Source organism: Cyrtonyx montezumae, unplaced genomic scaffold (genome assembly GCF_038088225.1).
Source record: "Cyrtonyx montezumae isolate F1298 unplaced genomic scaffold, pur_monq_1.0 scaffold_13, whole genome shotgun sequence".
NCBI lineage: Eukaryota > Metazoa > Chordata > Aves > Galliformes > Odontophoridae > Cyrtonyx > Cyrtonyx montezumae.
The window spans coordinates 23,471,720-23,484,760 of NW_027071859.1; the positions used below are offsets into that span (position 1 = coordinate 23,471,720).

At 40.0% G+C, this 13,041-nt stretch overlaps 1 protein-coding gene across 1 annotated transcript in view; it reads left to right on the forward strand.

Moving 5' to 3' along the window:
• The window catches only part of ZNF451 (zinc finger protein 451), a 33,492-nt gene that overhangs the window by 12,662 nt on the left and 7,789 nt on the right, over positions 1 to 13,041 (forward strand). The window contains exons 7-13 of the mRNA XM_065730851.1: positions 284 to 410; positions 1,107 to 1,260; positions 2,522 to 2,666; positions 3,244 to 4,892; positions 6,303 to 6,437; positions 8,755 to 8,885; positions 9,734 to 9,920. Coding sequence (XP_065586923.1) covers positions 284 to 410; positions 1,107 to 1,260; positions 2,522 to 2,666; positions 3,244 to 4,892; positions 6,303 to 6,437; positions 8,755 to 8,885; positions 9,734 to 9,920 — 2,528 coding nt within the window. The remainder of the gene's footprint in view (positions 1 to 283; positions 411 to 1,106; positions 1,261 to 2,521; positions 2,667 to 3,243; positions 4,893 to 6,302; positions 6,438 to 8,754; positions 8,886 to 9,733; positions 9,921 to 13,041) is intronic.

Below are 13,041 nucleotides of genomic sequence, written 5' to 3' on the forward strand. Positions count from 1 at the left end.
AATTGAGACTTTATTAATTCTCTTACTATTAAGTAGTGTGATTCCTCTACTATAACTCGCTAGCTGCAGAGAGAATTGCTTTCATGTGAGATATTTCAACTGTTGAACAGTACAAGTATAAAAGCTAATGATTGACAAATTGAGGAATCCTGCAGTGCAGGTTGATTTGGCAGGTTTTTGTCCAGTAGTTTCAAAAGACCTATTTTTTCCTTTAAGAATGTATATATGTATTTTTTAAGCTGTCAAGAGGGTACTGGTTTGTTAATTATTTCTTCCTCTCTAGGTTTGATCATTCTCCCTGTGACCCAACAGTCACTTTACATGGACCTCCAAATAATGCTGTTGCCTGTGTGATATGCTGCCAAACATTTTCAACCTTTCAACAGTACAGTGATCATCTTTTATCTAAGGCAAGACCATAAGGATAAGTAACTCATATGACTGAATATGATAGAGGGTTATCAAGACATGTTATAAAAAGTGCATAATTACAAATATTGTTGTTTACCCACCAAGCCTATTAAATTCAAGGGAAATATTAAACACTGTGAAAAATCAGACTAATTTAAGGCTATAGCAGTAACTCCTGATATGTGATCATATCTGACAAGCTTGACGGGTTACATCATAGTTTGCTCCTGCTCTTTTTCCTTTTATTCCAAGTCTGTGCCTGTGGTACGTATGTCCACGGGCATTTGCAGGAGTTACAAGCAAGTTTGGTGAAAGGCACTGCCCCTTGCAGCAGGCAAAAGGATGGAATTGTTTTGGGGCAGAAGGAAGGGGGAATAGTCCTAGGAAAGCAGAAACGTGTCACAAACATTCTTCAGGGAGACAGAAGAATGAAAGAGTAAGCAAAAAGAAACTAAGTAGAATTAAAGGATTTTGTCCCTGGAAGCAGAGATTTAAGTTGCTGTAGAAGTTTGGCCATTCCACTTGTGTCTCACAAAATGAAGTGCAGAGCTTGGAAATAAATGTACATGTGGCAGGTGAAAATCTTAAAGTGAAAAAATTGCCACAGAGGTGGAGAGGAATGGAAAGACATGAAAAGAAATGGGACTCCTTCATTGATCTGATAAGAAGAAACACCAAATCATTTTATTTTCCAGCTAAATCAAAATGACGGGCATGAAAAAGATCTCCCTCCACAACATATTCAGTGTTTTGCATGCCCGTGCTGCTTCCTCCTCTTCACCAAAAGAGATGAATGCTTGAAGCACATGTCAAGAAAGAACCACTTCTTCCAGCTTTCTAAATGGAACGGTGCGTTGCTGCTAAATGTACTTAGTGTGCTTCTTATTCCTTTTGATAATTTATACTTAGTGTAATATGACTTATATTTTTCTGCTTAAGGCTTCTAAGTTTATTGAATAAATTCTTGTTTCTCTTTTAAGGCCTTGTATAGTCTATAAGATCTTAAAGATTATTGAATATGTGCCATATAAAGTTAAAAGCATCCCCTCTTACAGAACACTTAATCTTAGGTAAGTGGCTGAGGCAGATTAGATGTAGGTGGACTTGACTCATTATTCAAGAAGCTGCCATGTTTCAGATAATTTAGCTTTAGGGTAAACCTTATGTGGTCAGAGGATCTGTATAGTTTCTCATCTCCATACCGTATCTGTCACTTCTGCTCTCTCCTGGGGTGGCTGCAGGAAGTGCACGGTAAGGATGGGCTTTGAGGATCTTCCCTTGGTCTGACACAGTGCTGTAGCTTTCTGGAAATGTCCATCAGCTGTGTTGTTTGGAGTTCTTGTATATTGCCCATCTAATTCCTATTCTCAATTAGGATGCTAATTATGAATTTGCTGCCTTGGAGGTGCATTGAAAATCAGGTTGTAGGTTTAAAATAAAAAAAAAAAAAAGACTGGTGACTTGTTGCTTTGAAAAGATGAATAACACAAAATAGAGACATGGATAGTGCTTAAAATGTTCCTTTTTTTTTTTCCCTTTTCACTTGCATTGGAATGTCGTTAAGATTAATGTTGTCAACAGGGGCTGAGCTTTGAAAGACTTATTTCCTGCTGATGATTACATCTTACTAAGCAGAAAATTAAAATAATATTTGTAAGTAACACTGTACAAGGGAAAGAGAGATGGTCCAAGTATGTGAGACTTGTTAAATGAGTAGCATACCTTTTTTTTTCTTTTTTCATAAACACACAGTGACTTTAAGCAGAAGTGTACGTAGTAGGAGTAGGTTGGTACAGTTGAAGCAGAAAGTCAGAAAGTTAGAAAAGAGCTGCTCAAGAGAGAGATCTGACCTGAACTTGTAGAAGAAGGGAAATAATCTGTTGCTGAATATGAAAAGCGCATTCAGATATGAGATTGTTATAAAATTTTAGCAAATGATTGTAATTGTATGCAACGTTTCCATTGCAGAAATACTGGAGCTCCACTGACACATGGTAACCTGAGTTCTGAACCCTTTGACAAATAAGCACAATTGTAAAAATGTCTGAAAGCTGAAATACTATGAAAGGACTCTTAGTGTGATTGTGTTTTCTGCCATTCTGTATTACAGATATGAAGGCTGGTGTTCCTCTACCTTTCCCATCCTATGCAAAGAAGCTGCTGATATCTCTCTGTAAAGAAGTTCCCTTCCAAGTGAAATGTATGTCCTGCTTACAGATACTACGCTCCCATATGGAATTAACAGCTCACTTCAGGTTTGTGAGAAGCAGCTGTCATTATAATGTGGACATCCATAACTGATAACCAGTGTGTTTATATAACTGACACAGACGTGCTGTGCCCTGGTGCTACTGAAATTCAGGGCACCTAGGACCATGTTCACTTACTGGCTAGACTAACCAAAACAAAAGCCTTTCTGTTCCATGTTTCTTACTCTTGATCCATAAAATCACCGGTCAATGTTTCTGTTCTTTTTGTCACTTTTTGTGACAGAACAGCAGAACAACAGAACTTAATTGATCTCTGTTGTGTTATTTCTAAGTTTTCAGCATTTGATTTCTAAGATGTGTTGCATGATCAACACAGGCATCTATCCAAGTGCTAGTGCTGGAAATTGATACCTAATTCTCTTTAAAATGCAGACTAGCTAGGCATTGCACATTTTTGTTGGCAAGCTACTAAGTCAGCTGAGGTAAATCGGGGGCACTACTCACACATGTTGTTGCTGTAAATACTAGGCAAAATTTCAAAGTATATCTGAAAGTTTAAAAACATTTCTGATTATGATGTACACCTTTATGATATATGTATGTATATTTTTAATACTCATAGAACACGTTGCCGTAATTCTGGCCCTGTGGCAGTGTCCAAGAAGAGGATCTCCCAGGTTGCAGAGATATTCAGAACAAAAGGTTGCTGTGAGAACTGTGATAAGCTGCTTGCTGATGAGAATCAGATCTTTCAGCATAAGCAAAGCACTAAACATAACGTTAAAGTTCTTACTACAATGGAAGAGTCCATCTTGATGTTCTGTCATATCAACGAAAAATATAAAAATGCATCTCATTTGTGCCATTCTGAGGAGTGGACAAGACCATTGCTTAAGAGACATCTGAGCTTGAATGAGTCAGCCAGTGAAAGTGAATCTACTCCTTCAAAACGGAAGAGCGATTTGAAAAAGAATAATGAAGGTCATGTAGGGAACCAGAGCCAAGGCAGTGCTTGTAAAGCGAAAGCCTGGTTTTGTGAATGCCTTCAGAAGTTTCTTACAGAAGAGTCAGTAGAGAAACACATCTTGTCAGCAAATAGGATCTGTCACAAATGTGCTGTATGTGGGAAGCTTGCAGAAAACTCGAGTATCATCCGCCTGCACATGAGCCGATTCCATGGAGGGGCACACTTGACTAACTTTCTTTACTGGTGCAGAGCGTGCTCAGTAGATCTCCTCAAAGAAGAGGATATTATGAAACACGTGACTGAGTTCCATGGTGGACATAGCTACTATTATGAACAAAAAGCACTAGAAGATGAACCTGTGCCATCAGCTTCTGACACAATGTACCTTTCCAAAGCTGAAAGGAAGGACTCCATTCCTAGCCCTATGGAAGTCTCTCCCAAAAGAAGTCCTACTCTGGGAAAATGGCAGTGCCACATCTGTGAGGAGATGTTTGAATCTGAAGACAGTGTTAAGCAGCATTGCATGTCCCTGGAAAGCCATGCATTTCACAGATACTGCTGTGGATTGTGCAAAAATCACTTTCGGAAAGTAGGAACGCTGCAGCGACACTTCCAAGAGCATCATAACGGGGAGATAAAAATGAAATACTTCTGTGGCCTTTGTGGTGATCTCTTTTTTGACACGGATGAAGAATTTCTATCCCATTATAAGGAGTCTCACAGCATGGACTATGTATTTGTGCCTGAGCAGGTGGAAATGTCAATAAAAAAAGATGATGACTTCCTCCCAGAAGAAAAAGGAGACTTTTTAACTTGTGGTTGCCGTACAGCTTACATCTCCAAAGTGAACAGGAGGAATGATTCCTTGAATTGTCAGAAAGCCATGCTGCAGGAAGGAAAGTTATGGTTTCGCTGTTGCTTGTGTTCTGCAACTGCACAGAATTTTGCAGATTTGAACAGTCATCTCAACAGTCACTCAGCAGTGAAAAGTAAGCAAGAGATGTACGTTGTTAGATGCGCTGCATGCAACAAAAACTTTGATGATCTTCAGAGTGCACATCAGCACTGTCACATGAAACACTGCTTCTTACAGAAACCTGATTTATCAAGTTTTGCATCAGAACCAGAAGATGCTGTATTCAGGTTCACAGCAAGCAAGGCTTGTGTGGACAAAAAACCCCATGAACTGAGATTTCATGCAAATTCACCCAACCCTCAGGGAAAACCACAGTCTCCTCCCCTGCAGAGATCAATCCACGGCAAGAAGGGAAACACTGAAAATTCGTCATGCTCCAAAGAGTCTGGTGAGGGTCTGTAGAAATTTAAGGTGCTTTATATTAGAAAAATACTGTTTTAGTGCCAGTACAAGTATATAACGTATCATTTGACTGTATCTGGTCCATAAATCAGCTCCACATTTATTTATTTTTATTGTTGAAGCTGCATTTTCAGAGAATCACAGAATTGTAGGGGTTGGAAGGGACCTCCAGAGGTCACTGAGTCCAGCCCCCCTGCTGAAACAGCTCCCTAGCCCAGGTTGCACAGGTAGGCGTCCAGGTGGGTCTTGAACATCTCCAGAGAAGGAGATTCTACCACCTCTCTGTGCAGCTGTGCCACTGCTCCATCACTGCGCTGGGAAGAAGTTCCCACGCACATTTGTGCAGAACTTCCTGTGCTTTGTGACCATTTCCCCTCGTCCTATCACCACACACTGCTGAGAAGAGTCCAGCCTCATCCCTTTGCCTCCTGCTCCTTAGATATTAATAGATGTGGATCAGATCCCCTCTGAGTCTTCTTTTTCTTTTGAATACTTGAGATCTAAGTCTATTGCTATATATTTTATGCGTGAAGTTTTAAAAAGTAAAGTGGACAAATGTTTCAGTCCTAAGGCCCTCACATGTCATTTTTTCGAATTGGAAGTATAATTTGATGATAGAAAAAAATAACAATTCAGGTCCCTAGGTGGAGATCAAACTAGAAATGTGAAAGCGCAGTAAAATACATACACAAGGAGACTTAGCTCCTTTGAATGTATGAGTTGATGAGGCTGGTAGTGCTTTCTGTGTGGGCAGTCCTGTTATTTCACTATCTTTTTGTTTGCGTTCAGCTTGCAAAGAAATAATCTCAGCTGAGAATGTCTGCTCACAGTATGTAAGGGAATGGCTTTGCCTGAAGTGTCCATTTTTACTTTTTTAATTCACATCACTTCCAAGAATGGCATTGAAAATGCTGAAGGTGTATCTTTTGTGTTCAAAAACTGGGAGTGCTTTTTAGTTTCTCATGGTTTCCTTACTACTTATGATTAATATACAGCAAGAAGTATTCTTCTAAACATTTTATTTACTATTATGGCTTTAAGCAATGAAATGTCACAGATGTGCCATAGTAGGGAGCACCCAGCTGAGTGTTAAGTGTACTGTTAAAGACATCAGTGTCTTGGTAAAGTAGCTCTCTGTGACAGCTGTCCAGCTCTACAGCATCATGCTCCCAGATTCTACTGTCTTTTATCTAATTTATATATTACTGAAGGCTTTTTCAGTTGATTTAAAAACAGTGCTGAAATAGTGCATGCACTAAATAGGATAAAGCTTTATGACATCTAGTTTATGTAATAGTTTAATACATTAATTTTTCAAGATAGTATCTGAATTGATATATGTTTGTTGACCGGAAGGTTGAGTAAAATTAAAATGTTCCTATTTATCTCACTGAAGATGGTGAACTTCCTGATCTCGATTACCTGAGCACCATGACTCACATTGTGTTGGTGGATCTGGATAACTGGGGAAGCTTGTTCACACAGCTGCCAGCTAACCTGAACCAAGGAACATTTATCTGGGGCTTTCAAGGTAAAGTGGTCAAAGGAAGAAAAGATTAGTGAGTTTACGCGTGTTATTTGAGCAGGGATTCTTTGAGAGAATAAAGAGTGGGGAAAAAAGCAGCCACTGGGGCCTCTTAAGTCGTGACATCACAGAAATCGAGGAACGGAAATGTTCTTGAACTTCTGTAACTCAGCCTTAAACTCTGCTGCTCTTACTATTCCTTATAGAATGGTTTGGGGAGTCTCTTTAGCTTCCCTGCTGAACTTGCTTAGATGGTATCGTATGAGTTTCTCGTAGTTCTCAGGACATCCATAATATGCAGAGGGAAGAAAAAAAATAAGGAATTTCTTTCTATCTGTTTTCTGACTCCCAAGTCCTTGTCTTATATTGTTTTTTTCCTTTTTAGATCCAAAATACATAATTTTTTCATTCCTCTACTTCAATTTTCTTTGGTCTCTGGTCATCCTGTGCTAAATTTTTTGCTTTCCAAGTGGTGTCAATGCATTCAGGCTGTCTATTGGGAATGTTTGCTGAAGATCTTAAACTGGAAGACCATGATGAAGAGTTAGCGGCCATTAAAATGGGTCCAATTTGTATTGAAGAACATTTGGGGAGTTTATTAGTGTCACAAGGATTGTTACAAAGCCTGGAAATACAAAGGTTCATGAGGACTGTAACAGTAGTTTATGGAGTTATTTAATGCATGCAATTCCTGTTTGTTTAGCTTGTGAAAATAGTGCCATCCCTATCCCTTGTTTTTCTGTGTTTCCCACTCAGCATTACTGACTGTTATTTGTTTTTAATACTTGTTGCATTAAGTCTCTCACTCCTGTTTTTTTTTTTTATTATGAACTTAGCTTTTCCTTCAGTTCCCCCCGCTGTTATTGACCAGGTTCTATGTTGTTTCTGTTCTCAGTCATTCAGTTTTACATCACTCATTTTGTGGTCTAGCTCCAGTAGAGTAACTACAGCTCCGTCAGCTGTTCTTGACCCCCAAATGCTGGAGTTGTTGATTTTAATACTTTCCCAAATAACAGTGGCCATGGCTGTCGTAGCAGATGAGAACAACTTGGAAGGACCATTTTTCTCAGCGACAGAACACCCCTAAATCCTTTCTGTGTGGCCTGTGACTAAATCCTCGAACTTTGTGGTTGTTTCTGATGCCCTCTTACAGATGTTAGGATAGAAATTAAGAGAAGAAATCTGCAGGAGTCTGCTTCTGCTTCTTTGGCAGATTTGGCACAGTCCTCTGTGGCCTGTTTCTGTGAGTGTTTGTTTCACATGTCCTCACACGAAGTGCAGTCAGTAAGTGGTTTCACTTCCCATTCAAAATCCTTTCTTATATGCAGCCATTATAGGTTCATAGGTTCATAAGGTTGGAAAAGACCTACAAGATCATCTAGTCCAACCATCCTCCTATCACTATCCCTACCCAACTACTAAATCAAATCCCTTAGCACCTCACCTAAACGCTTCTTGAACATTATGTTACCTGGCAGATCAAGCAACACTTTTTTTTCCTCCCCATTGCACACACATTATTTCATAGCATTTGGGAACATCATGAAGTTCTTTTTTGCTGCCTTAAATTGTCTTTCATTTGTTTTTATGTTGTCATGGTAATCTCAGGATCCTCTGGTCTTTGCCTCCTTCATGAAAGGACTTGCAGATCTTCCCTTTCCCTTGCAACCTGCTTCAGCCTGTTTTTCTTTTTACTGTTCTGTTAACTATTTTCTCAGCTAGTTACTGCATGTTTTAGACTACTCTTGTTTAGAAAATTCCAGCTTTATTTTTTTTAATGGTTGTATCATTTTTCTTGGATCGCTGACTGCATCCAAGTGTTCATCTGTCTCCAGCTTCTGCTGCAGTTCTTGGATCTTCTCTTTAGAGAGTTCTTACAAGTGACAATCTAATGATAAATTCTCTTGGGGACGATCATGGCATTGCATTAGTAAAGGGCTCCGTAAGAGAAGCACTTCTGTTACAGTACTGTTTTCCTAAAGCTCCTTTGCTTCTGCACATTGACGATTATCTGTGCTTAAAACTGGAAAAGATGCATTACTGTGTATAAAGATACGTGATTTCTGTAAGGTAACTTTTCAGAATTATTAGAAAATCATGTAGAAAACTGAATGAGAGGCTTTGTGTAGGGTCAGGCTGGCTCTGTATTCATTTTTGGCATTCTAACCCAAGAGGAAGGGCTTTGGGGCTTTCGGTAATGTGTTTTTTCAGCTGTCACATTTGTAAAAATAAATCCTGTTTTGAAGCCTGTTTTACTTTCGCCTTGTGATTTTGATATGTGGTGACATTGCTATGCTCCTTTTTTCTTTTTTTGGATGGTTAGGAGGATACAGTAACTGGAAACCTCCTGTGCAGTGCAAAATTTATAATTATCTTAACAAGATTGGATGCTTCTTCCTTCATCCACGTTGCGGTACCAGAAGAGAGGCAGCGGACTTTGCACTCTGTGTTCATGTAAGTTAGTGTGTGCTGTCTTCATTGTTGTTTTACTATGAAAGAAGGGTGGCAGGTGATGTATGCCACTGATGTTAAGTACTAATTAGCTGTGAGATTCTTAGATTCTCTCCACACAACTTCACACTCTGTCCACCAAAAAGTATTACAGAAGCATCACTGAATTGAGTGGAGACAACTTGTTGAAGTGATTTTGAAGGAACCTCCTCACACCTTTGGGTAACCCTTAATGTCATAGGTTTTACTCTTGCCATATGGGTTGAATTATGGGTCACATGAAGGCCATACAACATAAATTGTTAAATATAATAAATGTAGCTGCTGTCATCACTGCCCTGTGCTTTACATTTTTATTCTTAAGGAATACAAATGTAATTCCAAGTAAGACATGTAAAACGTCAGTCTGTTGCAAAAAGGTTGGGAGCTGGTTAAGAAATGAAGAATTTAAATACATAAGTACAGCAAGCGTTACAGTTTCTGTTCTAGAAGGAAGTGTAACTTTTGCCTCTCCCTTCAAGTGGCCCAAATCTGGAGCTAGGTGACTGTGGACGAGTGCCAGCTTCAGAGACCCTGCTGAGCTGACAAAGAACAGTACCTGTGTTCAGTAGACAGTGGGCTTTGGGTTGGGAGATGTATAGATAAAGGACAGGAGTCACCAGTGTAGTGGTTTACCAGTTAGTTTTATCAGGCAACCTGAGTAGAAAACATGGTAGTATAGATTCCATCTAATGATAAAAGTAGAGGTAGTTTGCTGTAGATTTTCCTATAAGGAGCTCTTTCACGAAAAGCTAGCCAAAGCCCATCAGGCACAAGTGCACTCTCAACATTTGTCTTTTGTTTCCATCCAGGCTGGTCGGCTAGATGAGCACCTACCCAAGCAAATTCCTTTCACTGTACTGTCTGGAGACAAAAGCTTCCTGGAACTTGAAGCTCAGTTTAAGATGACTCAGCGGGCAGCTCGCATTCTAAATCCCCATCACATTGAAGGAGACATGATGTGTGCCTTGCTAAACAGCATTTCAGATACCACAAAAGGTAGTCAACATCAGACTCAGTCTTCCCAGCAGTCTAGGCATCAATAAAATAACTGAGCTCTTGTGCTGATGAATACAAGTTGTTGCTTGGTGCTTTTTGTAATGTGTTGCAATGAAATGCAGCTCAGAAGATCAGTTTGCTTGGTACATGTTTTGATAGCAGACTTCACACATTTTTGTTCCAACAAAACATGGAACAAACAACTGTTTCAGTCTGAAACTGCCTTTCTACCTGAAGAACAGCTGCTTAGAGTGCTGTGACATGCTTGCTTATTGATCCCTACTGAAATCTGCTTTGATTTGTGTTGTCTGAGACAGCTGTGACCCTGTTAAAGCTGTTGTTATTTCCCTAAATCTCGGCCCATTTTAACTCTGATTGTCACTTGTTATTTGTCTTCAGTGGCACATGGCTCATGCCTCTGTTTGGAGAGGTACCAGAAAAATACCTTTAACACTGCATTCTAATTAATGTCATGCTTAAGTGTTTTTATACAGAATATTGCTCAAACCTCTGATTATAATTTTGATGCAAAAGGATATTGAGGCTGAAATCTAGTATTTTATTTTTTAATACTTTCTAGTATTTTAAGACTTTTGGAGTTTTCATAGAAGACCTGAATTTTCCTTTATAACCACCTCAAAATATGTTTCAGTGTGTGGGTCAGAAGCCTCAGCAGTCATTTGCAAGTCTTCCTGTATGTTGCAAGACCGGTATCAGAGGGCTGAGGTGGAAAGTTGTGCTGTGTATCGTGGGCTGGTCTAACTTGCTGTTCTGTTACAGAGATGCAGCTGCATATGAGGAGGTAGAAACAAGGTTTGTTGGCTTTCCAATGGTCTCAGACCCGTAAGCATGATTGTGGAGGGAGGAAATAGGTGAAAAAGTTACCACGGAGAGTTGTGTTGAAAAATGAAAACAGTTGCTAGTATTGGATGAGCTTCAAAATGAAAAGGCAATTTACCTGAATCATCTCTGTAGAGCTGCTATTAGCTTGCAAGCGAGCAGACTGCTCGGGTGGGTGGCAGTGTGACTGCTGTACCTACTGAACCGTTCTACCACTTCAGCAGAACTGCTCTGGGAACTGTACCACATGCAGTCATTTAAACAAAAGCAAAAAAATTCCTGTATGGATTGTGGGTTATCAAATGTTCCCATAGGAGACCATGAATTTTCTCTGAGGTATGAGGGGTAGGCAGGATTGTCTGCTTTATTTTTGATGTTAAAACCTGAGTTCATAATTTTTTAATTTTCTTCTATGCTGGAGGCACAACACATGATGAGAGATTCTTTCATGTTGATAGAGGGTTTGAGTAAGGGTAAAACAAGTTATTCCTTTACCAAGAGAGGCTTATAGCATGCAGAAGAACAGCACAATCCCTCTACTATATCTTGACACCTGGTAGCTAGCCATGCCAGGACCGCTACAGAGTGCTCTTTTAGTGAGTGCTGGACAGCATTGAGGGCAGAGCTGATGGTGGGCTGGGGGTTGTCATGCCTATGCTGATAACCAAACAAGTGCCAGAAATTCTGTTGACAAAAGTGATTCTTGTATAAGTTGAGGACTTTAGCTTAGCTGTGTCTCTCAGAAACTCAAGTTCAAATTACTTGATTTTGCAACTAAGTCAAAGGACTTTCTTCTTTTAGGAGCCTGGCTGCCTTGTGAGACTGTCAGAGCCAAAGACGTAGCGATGCGTGATGCTTTCCTGAATTTTCACTTCACACAAGTGTCAGACTGCAGATGATCAGGTTACAGCCTCCAGCTCCTCCTGTCCAAAGAGGCTTAACACGAAGGGCATGAGCATCTGTAGCTGCACTATGCCTACTAGAATAATTATAGATTCATTTACTGCTTTATTTACACAGTTAGGCCACAACCTGCAGCAGTAGGGACTGATAAGAAAGTCACCCTTGAATTGTGGCCTTGTGTTTTGCTACCACAGGAAGTTGTTACTAGCTTTGGTACATCATCAGGATCCCTTAGATGTATATTTGAACATACATATGCATGCTGTAGGGAGAAGGCAGGATGTTAAGATAATGAGCCTAGACAAGAACTCTAACCAAGTGGATGAACTGGGAAAACCTCACCACCCAGACCATCCAAACAAAGCTTTGAGGTTTAATTTAACATGATTGTGAGCTTTTAGAGAGGTGGCTAAGATGAAGATCAAATGAAAGTCTGTGTGACCACCACAACGTTGGCTGCAGCTTCCAAAAAAATGCAATTGGAGCAGAAGTGGGGATAGAGCTTTATTTTTAGTCATGCTGCACTTGAATGAGCAGAGGAATGAAGGTCTGCAGGGAGAGATAGGCAGAACAAAGCTTTAGTTTGCATAGAGGGAGAGATGGCTGCCTGGGTTTTTGAGCCCTCAGCAGGGAGCAACTGTACTTGGGTTTATGGATGATGGCACCTAACAAAGAAACGGAGATCAGAGTAATAGATATAGAGGAGAAGTATGTGGGGAAGAACCTCCAAGGGTTTAGTAAAGAAGGAATAAATGAAAGGATTATGGAAGCCAAGGAGCATGGTGTTAAAGGCAAAACGATCACGAACCTTGTACGTGATTGATATAGCCATATTCGTGGCTAAATAGTCCTTAGGATCCCAGATGAAGTAATTGTAATGATATTTTTATAAATCAGCACTAAAACTTCACACGTCAACTGTAAAAAGCAAAAGGGACAATGGTTGGAGAGAGTTAGTTTTGTGGTATTTATGTCACTGGGAATTGGGATGATAAAGAGGCTGATGAAACAAGGAATTACTGAAAAAACTAAGAGAGCATTGTAGGAGAGGGGAAGGGAGGTAGAGTGCGATTAATTAATGTGATTCATGTGTGAAGCAGTCACGTGGTGTGCTTTTATGGTAAGGCAAGAGAGGAGGATGAAAGCTGGGGAAAGGAAATCCAGTTTTCATCATGATGGGGGTACCAGCAAGCCTGATGGAAACTGTTGAGGGAGTGGTAGTAACTGGGGAGGCTGTAAGAGAAGAGCCTCAGAGGAGAGGGCTTATTCTGAGACATGTGGGCAGCTGATCCAGATTCAGGCTGACACTTTGGTTTCAAGACAAGGGGTGACACTTGTGTTCTGTGGCAGTTAAACAGTCCCTTTCCAGAGCAGGTTT